The 18,556-nt window shown below is 40.1% G+C and overlaps 1 protein-coding gene across 1 annotated transcript in view; it reads left to right on the plus strand.

Moving 5' to 3' along the window:
* ELL2 (elongation factor for RNA polymerase II 2) overlaps nt 1-18,556 on the plus strand; it is a 39,103-nt gene that overhangs the window by 9,864 nt on the left and 10,683 nt on the right. Inside the window, exons 3-9 of the mRNA XM_083404005.1 lie at nt 4,973-5,094; nt 6,879-7,042; nt 10,576-10,835; nt 12,885-13,009; nt 13,140-13,233; nt 14,984-15,557; nt 17,964-18,030. Of these exons, the coding sequence (XP_083260131.1) occupies nt 4,973-5,094; nt 6,879-7,042; nt 10,576-10,835; nt 12,885-13,009; nt 13,140-13,233; nt 14,984-15,557; nt 17,964-18,030 (1,406 nt within the window). The remainder of the gene's footprint in view (nt 1-4,972; nt 5,095-6,878; nt 7,043-10,575; nt 10,836-12,884; nt 13,010-13,139; nt 13,234-14,983; nt 15,558-17,963; nt 18,031-18,556) is intronic.

Consider the following 18,556-nt stretch of genomic DNA (forward strand, 5'->3'; position numbering starts at 1 on the left):
ATAAGCCACTAGACTGTTGGCAAGTATTTTCTTTCTTTAGTGCGTCTTATCTTAAATTTTGGATTGAGTCTGAAGTTGACTTTTCTGTCCGTCTCTCTGCTTGCACATCTGGTTACTGTTTAACCACATTGGTTGGTTAGCTGAACTAAGCAGGCCACAGTACCTAAATGCCTTCCTCAGAATCGGCAGACTTACTGATGATCTATTTACAAAGATGATGCCATCTGCTATTTTACAGCCTTCAGAGTTTCATTAGGTTTAAAGCCAGATTTTGAGGACTGGACTGCCCTGTATATACCCAAATATTGGAAGTCTAAGAACAACTGAAGAAGTTAAGTACAGTGGTACCTCTGCATGCAAACGGGATCCATTCCAGAGCCCCATTCGCATCCTGAAGCGAACGCAATCCGCATCTGTGTGTGCACGGGTCACGATTCACTGCTTCCGTGCATGTGCGTGATGTCATTTTGAGCACCTGCGCATGCGCGAGCAGTGAAACCCGGAAGTAACACGCTCCATTACTTCCAGGTCGCCGCGGAGCGTAACCTGAAAACACTCAACCTGAAGCACATTTAACCTGAGGCATGACTGTATTTAAGAATACAGTGGTACCTCGGGTTACATATGCTTCAGATTACATACACTTCAGGTTACAGACTCTGCTAACCCAGAAATAGTACCTTGGGTTAAGAACTTTGCTTCAGGATGAGAACAGAAATCGTGCTTTGGCGGCGCGGTGGCAGCACGAGGCCCCATTAGCTAAAGTGGTGCTTCAGGTTAAGAACAGTTTCAGGTTAAGAATGGACCTCCGGAATGAATTAAGTACTTAACCCGAGGTACCACTGTAGTAACTAGATACAGTTCCAATGTTGGTTCTGTTTCGACTGGCATGGATTCCTCTCAGTGGTAGATAAGATACATCTGAAGAATTACACATACTATTTGTGAGTCATACCAATTATTATATTTGGCAATGCCACTTCTAAAATGGTGGTAATGTATAAAGAAACTTCAAAAATTAAAAACTTTTTGAAAATTACACCTTCTGCTATAATTAAAGAAGTGACGTGTGAATCTCCCTTTAACGTGGTGACTAATAAACTACTTCATTTTTGCTGGTATGTCAGCCCCTAGCCATCCAGTTTATTGTGCCTGGCAGAAATATAAGGAATGTTGCCTTTCTCTTGCCAAAGGATATACTTCTGAAAATTTCTTAACCGACCTGAAACAGTCTGTAGCATATTCACGGCGTGTTGCTACCCCCTCCCTTTTTAAAATGAATATCAGTCTGTCTAGTGCAGCATTGTCTTCATTGACTAGCAGTGACTTTCCAGGGTCTCAAACAAGGTGGGATCTTCCTACAGATCTCCCTGGAAATGGAAATTTAGCATAACACACTCTGCCACTAAGCTGTGGCCTCTCCCCATCTCAACACAAGCCTGGATCTAGCCCTATATTTATCTACTTAGAAGTAAGTTGAGTACAGAGGGTCTTACTCCAATAAATGTATATAGGATTACAGTTATACATGGAAGGTTTCCATACTCTCTTCCTCCTATGCCATTTTGCATTTTTCAAGAGAACATACACACACACATATTCCTATGTAGATGTTATTCAGAGGGTTGCCGTGGGGATGAAGGAATGGAAAGCTTTCCTCCCTTATCATTGGATCCAAGCCATTGATATTAAAAGGGGCAATACATCAATTCAGTCATCGAAGCCCATTAATATCTACCATATTTTGCAAAGTTGTTCTTTTACTGTGCATTTGAACACCCCTTAAGGTGTCATAACCAAATTGTGCATGATGATTCCCAAGATCAAGGAGCAGGTTTTTGTCTCTGCTTGGATACAGTTGGGTACCATTTTGAATCAAAATGATGGACTGCACAATTGAAAACTCTACCGCCTTTAACCATTCATTAAACTGCACTGCACGAATAGTAGGAGTGTAGAATTCCAGTGCAACACTGGGTACAAAACTGCTAGTTCCAAATAAAAAATGCTTCCAAATGGTGTCTAGGTCTGGTCTTCAGCAAGTTACCTAGAGGACTGGGGCAAACAGGCACATAGAGTTCTTCTCTATATATTCAGTCCTTGTTGCATGGATGCTAATGCCTTAGAGTGCAGAGAATTACAGGAACTAGAAACATTTCCTTACATATGTTATGCCCAAACTGTATGGGAGTTTGTAAGCAAGCACATTTAGTTGCTACTTATTCTTCCTTGTTTTTGGAAGACTTCAGTGACTATGCAGAGAACTCGAACCTTTAGGAAAATACCTTAGGAAGCAAAAAGAAAAGAGGTCCTCGGAAAGAATTTTCCAAATATGCAAATTCTACACAATCATTTAAGTTACCTTAAAGCTAAATTTTATCACTTACAATGTCTTATTTTACACACACAATTTTTCCATTTGGTCGTAGTCATATCAAATGCCACTTTATATCATCTCTGATCTCCAGGAACACCTTTTGGGGAGGCAGAAGGAGCTTAATTAGGGAGGGGGCTGAAATGCCTTCATGTACTCATGGACTGTTGTGCCCTCCCCACCTTAATTAATTATTACATTTACATCCCATTTTCCTTGGAGGAAAAAGGAGGTCAAGGTGGCATACATGGTTTCTCTCATCTCACAATGTTATCCTCCGAAGAACCCTGTGAGGTATTTTAGGTTAAGACAGTGACTGGCGCGAGGTCACCCAGTGAGCATCCTGACTGGGTTGCAGCCAACACTCTAAGCAGTGCACCACATTGGCTGTCATCCATAATACTTTATAATTATAAATATTACAGGAGCAAAATCAGATTTAACCCCAAAGATCAATGTATTGAAGAACCTGTTTGAATGTAAACCAGTAGGTGCAACTATTTACTTATAAATCTGTTTATAAAGACATCTTTATACCACCTTTTGGTCCCATTAAAAAAACCCTGTTATCTTAAAGAGCAGTCTACAATAGTAATATTGAATGGAATTGAATCTAAAACACACATAGACTTTTTGGAAAAAGAACACACATGCAAGAAAAATATTTCAGTTGGGAATACTGCATAAAGGTTCCAAAATGAGGAGCCACAAACACAGAGAACTATGCAACCACTGTTGTAGTTATATTCTCATAGAGTAGTTTGAAGCTGACATTCAGAAGGCTCCCTGACCCTGCCTTCCGCTCCAATAAAAGCCCCAGCATATCTGCATTGTGAGGGGATTCTGGGTGAAGTCTTTTTGCCTGACACCCCAAAGAAGGGGTCTCACTCCACACCCAATTTCTGTTTCCCTTAAGAAGAGGAGCAGCCAGGGTGAACCTACTGTGGGTCTCCCTTCTCCTGCTTCTGTTTAGGGCACATGGTTGTGCACACTCTTCTTGCCAAGCTGTGCTTAAGTGTACAGGAAAACTGCTGGTGTGATACGCCAGGTATGGAAGAAACCCTAGATAGATCACTCTTGTTGGACATAGACATCATCTTTGAACTAGATCCCCTTTGCTTAATTTATTTAGACATTTTCTAGTGTTGCTTACCTATTCAAAAATACTTGCTCCATAAGATATGCCTTTGTATAGTGGGCCACATGACAGAGTGTCTCCCCCCCCCCCTTTTGTATACGTTATCTGTGCTTGCACAGTACAGTACTTTATAATCTCTACTAGAATACAGTATCAGTTGCAGTCAGTGGAACAGCACAGCTGCATTATGCTGGCCCCATTATGCTTTTGTACAAAAGCTGTTGATAGAAGTTGCTGGGTCCTCAGAGTGATTTTGAAGCCAACTTTAGTAGCAGGGTTACTTGTGAACCCACTGGAATGTTTGCTGTAGTGGGCAGGTATCAATGTTTGTATCGGCCTCATTTTCATTTCTTGAATCTCTTGCTGTTTACCTTTTGACAATAGCAACAGCTACAGAGCAAGAAAGAAGATGCAATTATAGTCCTCACCCCACTGAACTTCTGTTGGAAATACCTATCTAATTAGGCTTATAAATACTGAATGAAATACTGGCCTATAATTGTATGAAATGTACTGCATTAATGAAAAATATTTCAAAAATAAAGTACCGGTAATACTGTTGACATTTATGCTAGACAAGATTTGGACCATAGTTATCCCTATTTTATCCTAACTATATCTTCAGTTTTTATAAAGAAGAAAATCCTAGCAACTTTAGCTTGGCACCTGAGTGGACATATAATATGTCAAGTCCAAAATGGCCCTCTGGACCCAAATATAATACTCTGGGTTTGTAGATAATGCTGAGTGGCCAAGCTGCCTGGCATCGCTACTGCTGTGTCCTATAGCCAATAAATTTGGAAGAAGTCTGTTGTGCCTGCATTTATTCATTTATTTTTATTTGTTAAATTTGTATACCACCCTTCATCTGAAGATCTCAGGCAGTTCACAGCATAAACCTACATGATCAAAATACATAATAAAAACAAGAACAAAACAATTACACACACCCCACCCTTGTGTGTACACATGAGATTATTGAGACTTTAAATGTAAATGAATTATGTAAAGGTGCATTTAGGGCTACTATACCTTGCAAGAAATGTCTAGTTTGTTGTATGCCTTATTATGGATTAATAAACCAGTGAAAGGAAAATATATTGTGAACTCTAAAATATTTCTATGTGTAGCAATATTTTTGCTTGTGCTTTTGTGATTAGAATGCAGTTCTTTCTTAGACTCAGTGTGTGGGCTATAGTGTTATTCATACTCGGAATAAATCTATTGAAATCAGTGAACTTCAGTCCATTGATTTCGGAAGACCTACTCTATGACTTGGTTGGATATCACCCAGTGGGTGTCCCTTTGGCAAATTGTCATCTTTCAGTTGCATCTGTTACATGATAATAAGCGGCTGGCATTGCAGGTTTGCTGTATTATTCATTACAGTATTAATGATCAGATATGGTACTTTTCCATAAAGTAAGCATTTCTGAGTCTTTTTTTAATTGCTTTTTCAGCTTGTCAAGATTCCCAAAACTGATCTCCCAAATGAAGTGCATACCTTTAATTTCTATTTGTCAAATGTTGGCAAAGATAATCCTCAGGGAAGCTTTGACTGCGTCCAGCAAACTGTTTCAAGGTAATGTTTATGAAAGGGAAATGAAATTGTTTTTAATTGCTGCTATGATCAGAAGAGTAATTGCCATGAACTATTGATGAGGAATCCCTCTCCTAATTTAAACATTACTTTAAAATGTGCTACAATCTGCTGCAGAATGCAGTTACCTGTCTGTGGGAAATAATCTTGTTGAGACTTAGTGTTTGACAAAAAAATGCCACTTCTTCCCCTTCTGCTATTTGATATGAAGTGTCTTCCACTCTTTATCCTATAAATGTGCCAAAGTATCCTGCCCAATTTATATTAGCGAGTTTCTTTCTACCAGGCATACACGTGTGATGCTTAGAGATGATCCACGGTGCTCACACATTTAATAAAGAGCAGACAGAAAGAGCTGTTTACTTTTGTTACTCAGCCTGCTAAATATGGCAGATGCACCCAGGATACTACTGATGAATCATGCCTTTGCTATAGAATGGAATGAAAGGAATGTTAATATGTATTCTTGGCACAATTGCTTTGTGTGTATTATAGAAATTCAGTACAAATTTCTTTAAGGCTACAGCCTCTTAGAAACTACTTATTGTGGCCTCTTCTGTAGGCACCAGAATATTTAATCTAATAATCAGTGGGGATTGAGCAGATAAGTGTCTATTTACACACGTTTTGCCTTTTTGTAAATTCTTGATCTTGAAGCACCTGTAAATATTACTGTGATTTGGTGGAATATGGAGAAGTCTGCACTTCTAAGTTTACTAATTTCTGAGTAAAAATGTTTAGGATCATTTTTGTAAATTTTAAGTGTCAAATCTAGTTCTTAAGTCTGGCTCAAATGGCCTCTTCATAATGGGCAGCTAACTAAAAACATTGGCCCAGTTCTGCTAAACCATAGGTTAGCTATGTGCAGATCAGGGAGAAGCTGCTATGAGTCTTGGGCTCTGGCTCCCACTCTCCTCTCTTCATTCTATAAAGCCAAGTGGAAGAAGAGTTCCTCAACCCTGGCTTTCAGTCACCAGGGAGGAATGAGCATCGTGTGAGACCAAGACTCATGGTGAATCTATCCTCTTTATACACAGAGCACTTAACCATGGTTTAGCATTATGTACAAACTAGACCACTAAGAATTGTCTAGGATCAACAACAGGAGAGGACTTTTGTTTTCTAGCCCTGATTATGGGGTGTCCTGAGGCATCTGATTGGCCAAAACTGGATGTTAGACTGATTCAATTTTTGATCTGATCCATCAAGGCTGCTCTTAATTTTTTCACCATATTCATTGCTTTTGCTTTAAGAAATCACAATTCATTTCACTTCCCTGCTGCAGTATATTTGTATAAACCACTATGCTGTTTTATGTCGTTGCCTGAGTTCTCTGTTACAAAAACATCTATTACAGATTTATATACAAAACTGGCAAACAGATGAATATGTTACAGTCCATAACTTGGCTTTAAATGACCAGAAGGAAATAAAATAGTATCTTTTCATACTTAGCGTAATTATCGCTCTATAAGACGCACCAGACCACAAGACGCGCCTAGTTTTTGGAGGAGGAAAACAAGAAAAAAAATATTCTGAGTCTCAGAAGCCAGACGCAGTGAAAGCAGTGATCCCTCTTGCTGTTCTGGCTTCTGGGATAGCTGCGCAGCCTGCATTCGCTCCATAAGACGCACACACATTTCCCCTTACTTTTTAGGATGGAAAAAGTGAGTCTTATAGAGCAAAAAATACGGTAGTTTTGCTATATCTTTGTATCTACATCCAAATGTTTTAAATAAGGATTTTTTCCTCTCATTATTGCTTAGTACCGGATCTTCCCAGCTCAGTTGCTTGGGGTTTATACAGGACAAAATCACAGTATGTGCAACAAATGATTCTTACCAAATGACTAGAGAACGTATGACCCAAGCAGAAGAGGAGTCTCGCAATCGAAGTACAAAGGTCATAAAACCTGGTGGACCATATGTAGGTATGACTGTCATCTTCTTTTTTCTCCCCCTCTGTAACAGCCTGATGCTAACTGTTGTAATGGTTGAAGTATAACCTGTTGGTTTCAGTGAACCTTACTGCTATGTAAACATATATAGGACTGCAACATTCATACGTTGCCTTTTTTTGAAAGCATCCATATGGCACCAGAATACATTGTTTGAGAGGAAACGATGGTTGACATTTGTGCTATGGCAATGACTATCTGTTAGTGATGTATCTCTTGATCCTGATGGCATCATGTCAGGTTCATCTGAATTCTGCTGCTGAATTACCGTAGTTACTGAATTACCATAGTTACCGTTTGAACAATATTTTTAATTCATTTCAGGACTCTGCAGTAGATATAAGTTGCTGTTTTGATATCTTTCTGATTTTAAGGAGTAGAACATTAGTATCTTAAAATCATAGAACTGGATTTAGAAGGGATCTCAGAGGTTATTTAGTTCAGTGTCCAAATTTATGTTGGAGGCAGTATTTTAACAGGATTTTAGATGGCACTAGCAGCTACAGTGTACAGTGATGGAAGAGAGATATGAAGAAGAGAGATTAATTGAGACACCAGTTTTGCCAATTTATATTCTGTCAGATGTGTTACATAAGTTAAACCATAATATGCAGAGATACTTTGATCCAGACATTTCTGTGTGCATTAAATAAAAAAAAAGGATGTCCAGTGTCTGCAGAAGTTGTGCCAGCTGATGTTTTTGACAGCTGCAGCTGACATACCAAGTGCGTAGGTATTAAAGCTAGAATATTTATGCTGCTGAATATTTATGTCTGCTAGTTCTTATACCAGTGGTATCTACAGGATTGCTAATGATGGTAATTGTAATAATAGGTGGATTGGCATTCAGTTGTTGTGATATGGCTTCCTTCACAATCCAAAATAGGTCTATTCAGGAGTAAGACTTACTGAATTCAGTGGGGGTTGTTCTCAAGCAAGGGAGTATAGGATTTGTAGCCTGAGTAAAGGAAAATGGAGAGACTCCATATGTAATCTATACTATTTGATACTCTTTGGTTGTTGGGTAATGTGCCAGGGAAGGCTCAGCTTCCTGAAGAGCCATAGAGATAAGGTAGGACAGAGAAGGAAGAGTCCTTTTCTATCCTACCTTATCTCTATAGCTCTTCAGGAGTTTGAAGAAACACAGTAGTGAGGATTAAGGTGCATAGGATAATAGGAATCAACTGCAGTTAATTCATTTGGATTAGTTCTTTTAATTTTTTTTCTCTTTATGTGTCTATTTTAATGTTTTGTAGCAGGAATTCAAGTTGCTGCATGTTGTATATGAGCTTCAAGTTATCTTTTACTTTATTGACTTTAGAAACTTGGGTTGTACATGCTCAGAATGGCAATCTTTGTAATGCGCTGTCCTCTTGGCAAATCATTAAACGTCTTTTGGAAGAAAAGCTAAATTTTATAAAATTAGCCAAATAATTTTTTTGTAGCTCTCTTAATTTCTAGTTGCATTATTCTTCTTTTATTTTTTTCTTTGGCAATCTGTAAGGTAGATGGCTTTGATTCTCACTTCACAGATGGGCAAAGGATGCCAAAACTCCAGACTTGTTCATGCAAACATATTTTTGCCAAGTGAAACCTAGAGGAATAGTAATTTTCTAGCAGTTCTCAAGCAAGCTGTGTCATGATGTAAACAGATCATTTAATCTGTATTCACTATTAGCAGTAAACATTTAACTTCCAAAGAATGTTTTGGTTCTGGTGAATTTGTTGTTTGCAGTAGATTAGAATTAGAGAAGCATTTGGGTCTTTTTTGCAATAGTAAAATGCTAGACAAGTTGCCAATATATTTTATAATAACTGGGAAGCTATTATGTTAACTGGGAGGAAGCTGTTTCTAAAACAGGAAAATAACAACCTGATTTATGAGAGAATACCTACTGAAGTGTTATCACAGGATGGCTGAAATAAGATAATAGTTTCTTTAAATAACATAGGTTTTACCTGTGTTTGGTTAAAGTCTGTTAGATTTTCTATAAAAACTAACAAAGGTTTTAGTAAAGCAGTAATAAAACCATATAGTTTTCTGTCTTTTACCTTTAGTTGGCCTCCAAAGCAGTGAGTTTCCTAGTATAATCCAGTTCTACAAAACATTGTCACCCGCTTTCTCAGCCAGTCATCTCCTCACGACACCAAAGAACTCTTAAATAGCCATATTCCGAAGCATTAGTAGCTGTTGTTGAAACCACGTCATCCCTTGTTCAAATCTGGGATCTGTGTGTATATGGAATGAGTTCAGGTGGTTTTCATTAGAACTCCTCCTTCCACACAGTTACCAAGATTTACAGAAGGCATGAAGCCCTGCAGAACTTTTTTAAAAGACACAGCTCTTGCCAAATAATTTTGAATGCTTGTGGTGATGCAAAGCTCTTTTCCTGGAAAGATACAGCAAAGCTCCAGAACCAAAACATGCTAGTTGTGGGTTCTTCAGAGAAACTTCATAGCAACCATGTTGACTGGCTGTGGAAATAACTAGTCATATTGGATCCTGCAATATTAACCAGAAACATATTTGCTTATCATCTTTAGTGCTCTGTTGTAACTCTGTGTGGCATAGGTTAGAGTGAGCAATATCATAGCGGTCTTTTGTAGTAATATAGTTCACCACTTTGGGGGCCTTTGGACTAAAAACTGTATATAAATAAACCATATCCCACAATAAACTTGTTCAGAGCAACCGGGTGAGTTCAGCCATGCATAGCTTTGAATTTGGGTGTTTCACTGACATGGAAAACTCTTATTTCCTAGAAATAGCTTATTAGCATCTCCTTCTAGTGTAAAATGAAGCAGTTGAAAGTCTTTGAGGAGTATCTATCAGGTGTCAAAAGATCAATTATTTTATTTCTAGCTGCCAAGAAACTGCTAGTAAAATTAGATTATCTCTTCTACTAAATTTTGAATCCATTTTATTTAGAATTTGTAAAGCGCAATAGCAAGGGTACCAGTCAGTGATTCTTGGACTTAGTTTCATTAAAAAGAACAGTTGAGAGCAGAGGATATGCACACACACCAGAGAAAATTTAATACCAGCAGAAAATAATACCGACAAAAAAAAGAGAATGGTTCCATTTCATCAACTAGCACATAGTTGGACTCACCTAGTCTGTTCACTAGCAGGATGCCACAGTTAAATTTTACAGAATAAAAAGAGATGGGTTGATGATCACCCCTTCACACAAATTACATAGCCTTAACATTGACCAAACTTGCCCGTTGGAAATATATTGCAGGGATTTACTTGAGTCTTAATTTATAAGATAATGAAATTACATCCATTGTTACTGATATTAATGTAGGCTATCGGAACAAAGAAGGAACAAATCTCTAAAGCGGTTGGAAATCCTTTAAAAAAAAAAAAATCCCCAGTATGTCATAAAAACTTGAGTCAATGAATCTGTTTTCTCCAACAGTCAGTTTGGAAGTAAATTTTGGGTAACTCTTTTGTGTCTAAGGTGGAGAGAAATGAAAACGGTTGTTTATCTTGCATATAGGTAAAAGAGTACAAATTCGGAAAGCGCCACAAAGTATTCCAGATGCAGTGCCTGAGAGGAAAAGGTCCACTCCCATCAACCCAGCAAGTACAATACGCAAGACGCATACAAACAACAGTATTTCTCAGCGGCCATATAGGGATAGAGTGATTCACTTATTGGCACTGAAAACCTATAAAAAACCAGAGCTTCTTGCTCGCTTACTCAAAGATGGTGTTAGTCAAAAAGACAGGAATTCCCTTGCAATTATTCTTCAACAGGTGAGATTCTTTGTTTTACTCTCCTATCCTTTCTCATGTTTTTGTTTTCAGTGGTTATGGTATTGCCATGCTCAAACTAGCAAGCCTTCAAAGTGGGATGATGAAGTAATTCCATGTGTGTAAAAATGTAGACTCTTCTTTCTGCAGAAACTACAAGGTAGCTGAGAAGTATATTTCAGAAGTCTTGACTGAGTAGAATATCTGAAGTTAACTCCTACTGATGCAGCATTGTTGTATTCCTACTCTCACTGCCAGAGAGGCAACCTGGTTTTTAAGCTAAGCAGCAGTTTGCTTCTTCAGAAACTGCTGCGCCAAGAACAATAGCAAAGTTCCAGCTTCATGTGCAATTCACTTCTGCACATGCAGATCTTTTCTTTGGAATGTAGCCATTGTTTAGGTATCTGGGATAGACAGCTATACTTGATTGGTGTTTAAAAGTGATCGCATAAAATAGTGGAATAATTTCATATTCGGTTATCTTTTAAGCACTTACTCATATCACTCTAGACACTGGTGGAGGAAGGTGGGGGCGGGGGGGCACACTGCTCTGGGTGCCATCCTTGAGCAGGGGTGACATTCAGTGCTCCGCCTGCCCACAACTCGGGACTCCCATGCCTACCGCAAGCCATCGGGGAAGCTGCTGCGCCTCTTTGCAGGTTCCTTCCTCTCCTCTTCCCGCACGCCTGCCTCCTTCCCATCCTATCCCCTGCCTGCTTGCCTCCTCCAGCCAGGAGCGTGGCGCAGCAGCTCCCCCCTTCCTCTTCCCCTGACGGCTGGCGGTAGGTGCAGGAGTCATGGGCGGGCAGTGCGCCATTGCCCCGTGCTCCCAGCTGGAGGAGGCAGGCAGGCAGGGGAGAGGGCAGGAAGAAGGCAGGCGAGCGGCAAGGGGATTGGTGGGTGCGTGCACAGCTATCTTGTGCCTGGAAGGGTACCCTCCACACCCCTCAGGAACACACCCCCATGCCCCTCGGGAATGCGCCCGCCCTGGGCAGCACGGGCATATGCTCTGCCACTGACTCTAGAAAGTGAAAAGATTCCATTGTTTACATAGGTTTTACGAATCTGGAATGTTCTGATGGATGGTGCAGTGATTTAGGGAAGAAAGTAGAAATCTTAAGCCAGTTGAGAGATCAGTTGGGCTTAGCTAAAAATTCTGCTTTTTGTTATCTAGGAAGAATAAGGAGGGAAATAAATATATGTCTTAAAAAACAAGTGGGATAAACATAAGAAAGAACACCAGCTATTTTGCAGTAGTTTCAGTAACCAAAGCAATTTTGGAGGATAATTAGGTAATGTTCAGGTGTAGAGAAATGCAGGATTAGACTAATATGTTGAATTGTACAGGTTAATACATATGAAGGGAAAATGCAATGTTGGCCACCTCTTTTTCAGAATATATACATTCACACATATTTCAATACTGTGTGACCTAGGTATGTGATAATTTGAACCAAATTTGTGCTTAGGATGGAATCTGGATGTATTCAGTCATCATATCAGATCATATGTCTGTTTAACCATATTTAATCATGTGTATGTATATGTTTTGTATTTAAAACATTTCTATGGGCCTGTGTGCAAATACATACACTGAATAAGCAAAACTATTTTTAACATGGTATTTATATTCTCTTTAAACTCTTGGGATAAATCTATATGTAGCTGTTGTGGCTTTTACATCAGTCTTGCATGGTCTTACCCAAATCTTATCTGTAGCTTATTTCTTTAATAATATTTCTATACTACTTGCATGGTGATTTACACTTGCAAAGTGATTTACAAGAGTAAATAATACTGAGAAGCCCAATCACAGGAATAAAACTAGGAAGGGTGTAGTGCTACCAGTCAGGGAAAGTCTGATTAAGTGGGATTTTAGGAAGCAGTGGACAAACCCAACAGTCTGTGCCTCCCAAACATTGGAGTTGGGGGAAGGCGTTCTATAGAGTAGGCACCACTGTGGAGGAGACCTGCCTTCATGGATTAATGTGTTGAACACCAGGTTCTGTCAACTTGCTGATACTGTTTGTATTTTTATCTCTTTATCTGTAGGTAGCCAATTTGAATCCAAAGGACAACTCTTATACACTGAAAGACTATGTTTATAAGGAAGTTCAGAAAGACTGGCCTGGGTACAATGAAATAGATAAACAGTCGCTGGAATTAATACTCTCCCGGTAAGTTCAATCCCTTCTTTGTAATACGTTGACTTGAAAACAAAAGCTATTTGCTTCCTGCAAATAATAACTGCTAGAGCATCGTTAACTTGATATTCCTTGTAACCTGGAATGTGGGTGATCTTTACAGAAAACTCAATTCATCTCAGAATGTCACCAGCACCGGTCACTTGGAATCTCCTCTGGGTTCTCAAAAAGATGCTGCATCTGCTTCTCCTTCTCAGGTATTTTATTTGTCACTCTTTATACCCTGATTCATCCAATAAGGCAACACATGACAAATGCTGATGTATGTTTGGAAGCTTCAGTTGACTAGTGGGAAAGAGCCATGTCAGTGGTAGAGCACACTCACTTGGCATGCAAAAAGGTCCTAGGTTCAGTCCTGGCATCTTCTTGTCTGAAGTTCGAAAGAGCTGCTCCCAGTGTTGGAGCGTATGCCTGCGCTGTCTGGGGCAGGCAGGGCACAGAGTTCAGGATTGGAGAGGGGCGGGGAAGCTCCTGCCCATTCTCCTACTGCTCTCCGCCTCCGGGTCAGACGTGACTCGGCAGTGGAACTACTGCTGCCAGGCAGAAGGCACCTCGCAGCCAAGGAGGGTGGGTGGCAGCCGCTCTCCAGAAGTGACCCAGTGGCAGAGCTGCTGCTGCCAGGCGCAAGGTGTGCCTTGGAGGGTGGGCAGCAGCTCTTCCACCCACTTGCCTGCTCTCCTTCCCCCCAGGTCAGGCCTGACCCAGGGGGTGGAACTGCAACAGGCACAAGTGTTGATGCCAAGGCATAGCTTCTTCTGGCACGGAGCCAGGGTCTGATGAAGGAGCCTGCTGTGGGGCGCCTGTTTGTGCCCTTTCAAAATTGCACCCGGGGCCACGGCACCCACCACGCTACACCTCTGGCTGCTATACTAGCCACTATGGACAACACTGAACTAGAAGGTTGAGTGTTCCAGTTTGATATAAGGCAGCTTCTCTTTCTCTGAGTATTTCTATAGATATCTATATTATGGTAACACCTGTTTTGGAGAGGGAATTACAACAGTCTTCCAAAGTTGAAAATATTGCACTTATAGAGTGGCTTAAAATTCATAATAAGGGTTCCAAGAGAAAAAGAATCAGGAGCAGTTCTAATCTGCCTTAAGGAGGAAGAATGACTTTTTGTGCTTGCTTTTGGTCTGCTGGTTTCTGTCTCTTCTGTGCACTCTCTCTGACTCACATCTAATTTAAATCTGTTGTGTAGATTGGTGCTGAGCCCTTCTGGTAAGATTTCCTGCACTGTACTGAAACAGTCCATGTCCTCACAGATATGAGTCATTGGACACAACCCACTTGACTGCTTGAGCACACATACACCTGGCATTAGTTGCCTTTCCAGTTTGGCAGCCCCATGCCACCAAAGCGCATTTTAAGCTTTTCAGTTTCAAAATGTGGCTTCTTGTCTCCCCGGGAAAGTGCTGATTTGGCAAAGTAGCATCTAGCTTGGGTGTGTGCATGCGTGCTCTTGGGCATATATTCACTCTGTGTTTTTTAAAAAAACTGTCTGAAGAGTGTAGCAAAACTTAAAAAGTTGATTCTTTCATGGTAAGGAGTCACAATTTGATGCTTTGCTTCAGGCAGCAAAATATTTTGGGCCATGGCTGCATGTGGACACAAGAAATTAGGACAAGGAAAGTGTGTTTAGTGGTTTCAGAAAATATTTAGCACCAGTTGACATGTTAAGTACAAACATTGTTCCTTTAATATCTAAATTATCACAGTGTGAATTATTTGGTTTTCTTAAGATCTTATCAACGTCCAACAGAGAATTCCCATGGCACCATAAATAAAATCCATTGCAGGAGCTCCCTTCTGCTCACACAACTCTTCTTCTAAAGCTTGAAATAGTGTTCCTTTATCTTCTATATTTGCTATATAACTATTTCTAATTGTCATTTCTTAATAACTGCAAAAATAACAGTGCTGTTTGTGTGCCTCATTTTATTGCAGAAACGGCTTTTGGATTCTGATTTTATTGATCCTTTAATGAGCAAGAAACCAAGGATATCTCATCTTACCAATAGAGTTCAACCAACACTAAATGGTCACTTGACTGCTTCTGGTGAAAAGAATGCTGAAGCTTCTCAGCCTCCCCCTCCCCCTGCAGTTGCTGCAACACCAGCTGCTCTGCCACTTCCTCCAACTTGCCTTCCTGTTTCAAATCCTCCTCGGACTGTGAATTCTAACTCCAATTCCCCCAGCACTCCTGAAGGCCGGGGGACTCAAGACCTGCCTGTTGACACTTTGAGTCAGAATGGCAGCATTTATGGGGACCAGCATCAGAAATATACTTCTAGGACTCCGCTGGAAATCCCAGCACCTGCTGAAGATCTGTCAGTGTGCCCAAAGTCTACGGATGAGAAACACTCAGCGTTGCACAAAAAATCCAAGAAGAAGTCAAAGAAGCATAAGGAGAAGGACCAAATCAAAGACCACAACACTGGGAATGCTGCAGAGAAGGAGAGAGACTGTGAAAAGAAGGAAATTGTCAAACTGAAGAACTCCAGCCTGAAATTGATTGAAGGTATTGTCATTGCTTTTCACTTTGGACGACCAAGGCACCTATGCCCTATAATTACATTAGCACTGAAGCATGGGAGTTATTTGTCCACGGTAATACCTGCATACAGTAATACCTGCATACAGGTAGACAAGGGATAGTTGAATGAAGTGGTTACCTCCCATGCCAACCCCTCCCTTGTCTCCAGGATGCAGGCATTCCTGTTATTAGTGCAGGATGGGGCCAGCCCATAAGCAGTTAAACCCATGCAAATTTAATACATGGAAATTCCCTGTCTCTTTCCTTTTGCCTGAACTTGAAATCGGTTGCCAACGACCAATGCATATTCAGAGCCACATGAATGAAAGCTTTATACGGTGTATATATCTTGCCTCCGAACAATTTCTCTAATCAGCTGAAGTATCTATTTGTACGCCTGTTCTTGTAAGGTTGTTTTTCTCTTTATTAACTTGCATATACACAGTTTCAGGGCTGGAGAGAAGTAACAGCTGCAAAAAGCTGTGGGAATGTACTCTTGACCATCCTTTATTCTAACCTGCCCCACAGATTTCCTTTGTATTGATTTAATCTAATGGGTGGGACAGGAATAATATTTAAATCATTGACAGTAATGAACCCAGTATGCAGCAGTCTACAAATTTTGGCTGGCCTTGATTATCAGCCGCAAACTTACAGTCACCAGGGCACTGTCTCACCTCAGAATTGAGCTTTGAGAAGGTCTAGTGGGGTGTTGCTGAAATCACAATACTTAGAGATAAGCCCCAGCATGCTTGCAACTGAAGAATAGGGCTAGGGTTTGCTTTGTACTTCGAAGTGTCTCAAGAGCAGAGAGTCAAGGTGACAAGCCCCCACTCCCCATATGATATAGGCTGGAGCTATGCATAAACAGCCGAAAGGCACAAGTTTGTTATATTGACTACTGTGACCACACTTGTGGCCCAATTCAAGAACCACATCTCATAACTTTTCAGATAGCGAAAAATACAAACATGACTGATGGCTGTGGCATGATTAAGTTATTGTTGCACATTATTAAAGTACATAGGCATTCCATTAGTAAATAGCTAGAAATAATTATTCATACCATTCTTTCAATTTCTCAACTGTTAGATTTGACATTGTCTCAAGACACAGTATTTAGATACAGAGTTCCAGGCTTCCCCCAACAGTTGTAGTGAACTTGAGTTGTTATCCTGAAAGTTGACCACCTATCTGTTGCCTTCCCTATTTTAGAAAGGATACAAAGATGCTGTGGTTAAAAAAAACCCAGACAGGGAGGAAATGTAGCTGCTATTTTTAAAAAAAGTTATTGAATATCAGCAATGGCACTGTGATTTGTAACTTTTTCTAAAGGACCTCTGACACACTTTGTAGAACCAAATTTAGTTGTGAACTATTAAAGCTATTTTGTGAAGTTAAATAAAAAGTTGACTACATATTTGAACAAATTCCTGTTTAAATATTATTGCTGACTAGATACAATAGATTTCCAATTCACTGAGGCTCATGACTTGGTTGTCCTAGTCAGGGCCTGGGACAATATGAATTGTCTTTGTTTAGTTGCTTGGTCGCACAGGGTACTGCACAGGGTACTATCACAGATTCTTGGTCTTCTTTATCAGACTAAGTGCAGCTTAAGAAACACACATTTTAAAATTATATTTTTAGGAATACGAAATAAGTTTTTCCTTTTCTAATGTGTTAAATTGGATTATATATTGATATGAAATACATTAACCTGCCACTATATTTGATTGTGTGTGTTTGGCAGCATTTTAAGAAATCTATATATATATTGCCTCACATGTAAGTGCAAGTGCCTTCTGTTCATACAAGAAATTCTTTACATCCAAGCAATTATTTTTAACCCTGCCATTCTGATGACAGATAGATTCAACCCAGTAATTGCTTGTCATCTTATTTTATAGTAAATTATTTGATTATCTTTGCATATTCATAACTTTGTGTGAAGGGGAAGAATTAGCAGAAAGAAAAGCACTTTGGCATTCCACTCCATTGTTGTTTATTGTGCCCTAGTGAAAGCTGGATGTTGATGTAAAACTCCCATCTCCTTTTGTCCACCGACATCTGCCACAGAAATTCTTGAATTGCTGTGCAGATGCCACAACTTGTCTTGAAATAATAGAAGGCTGACCTTAGGTTAAGACTGGACTGCTTTTATTGTACAGAGACCAAAGTTTCTTTTGCATTTTAAGTTCCTGCCGTTGGCTGATTGAGAATTTGTCATGCAACTACTATTATAAATATTCAATAGGGTGGTTTGCTCTTAATTGTCTCTTAAAGCTAATGCCTTGAAAGGAACCCTCTGTGTAGGCACTTGAAAGTCAAATCCAGTTTGGTTTGGGAACAATCTCTTATCAAAGTGTGTAAACTTGTATTTCTTTATAGGTGTTGAAGAGACTTGCGCTTCCACCACAGATCCTTTGTCAACAAGTGAACTACCGGACTACTTTGTGTAAGTAGGATAATGCTGGCGAAAGTGGATAGAGTGGCAGGAAACAATTTATGCAGTGCTCCCTCAAAGTGAAAAAGCACTTAGTAACTAAGAAAGTTACTAAGTAAAGAGGGGAAAGCTGTCAGGAAATGTTGCTCTGTGTAAGATTTCAAGTAAGGTAAAGGGACCCCTGACTGTTAAGTCCAGTTGCAGACGACTAGGGTTGTGGCGCTCATCTCGCTTTACTGGCCAAGGGAACAGGCGTCTTGTCCGCAGACAGCTTCTGGGTCTTGTGGCCAGCATGACTAAGCTGCTTCTGGCGAACCAGAGCAGCGCACGGAAATGCTGTTTACCTTCCTGCTGGAGCGGTACCTATTTATCTACTTGCATTTTGACATCTTTTTGAAATGCTAGGTTGGCAGGAGCAGGGACCGAGCAAAGGGATCTCACCCCATCGTGGGGATTTGAACCGCCGACCTTCTGATCGGCAAGCCCTAGGCTCTGTAGTTTAGACCACAGTGCCACCTGCGTCCCATTTCAAGTCTAT

Source organism: Podarcis tiliguerta (assembly GCF_965153285.1).
Source record: "Podarcis tiliguerta genome assembly, chromosome: 11".
Taxonomy (NCBI): domain Eukaryota; kingdom Metazoa; phylum Chordata; class Lepidosauria; order Squamata; family Lacertidae; genus Podarcis; species Podarcis tiliguerta.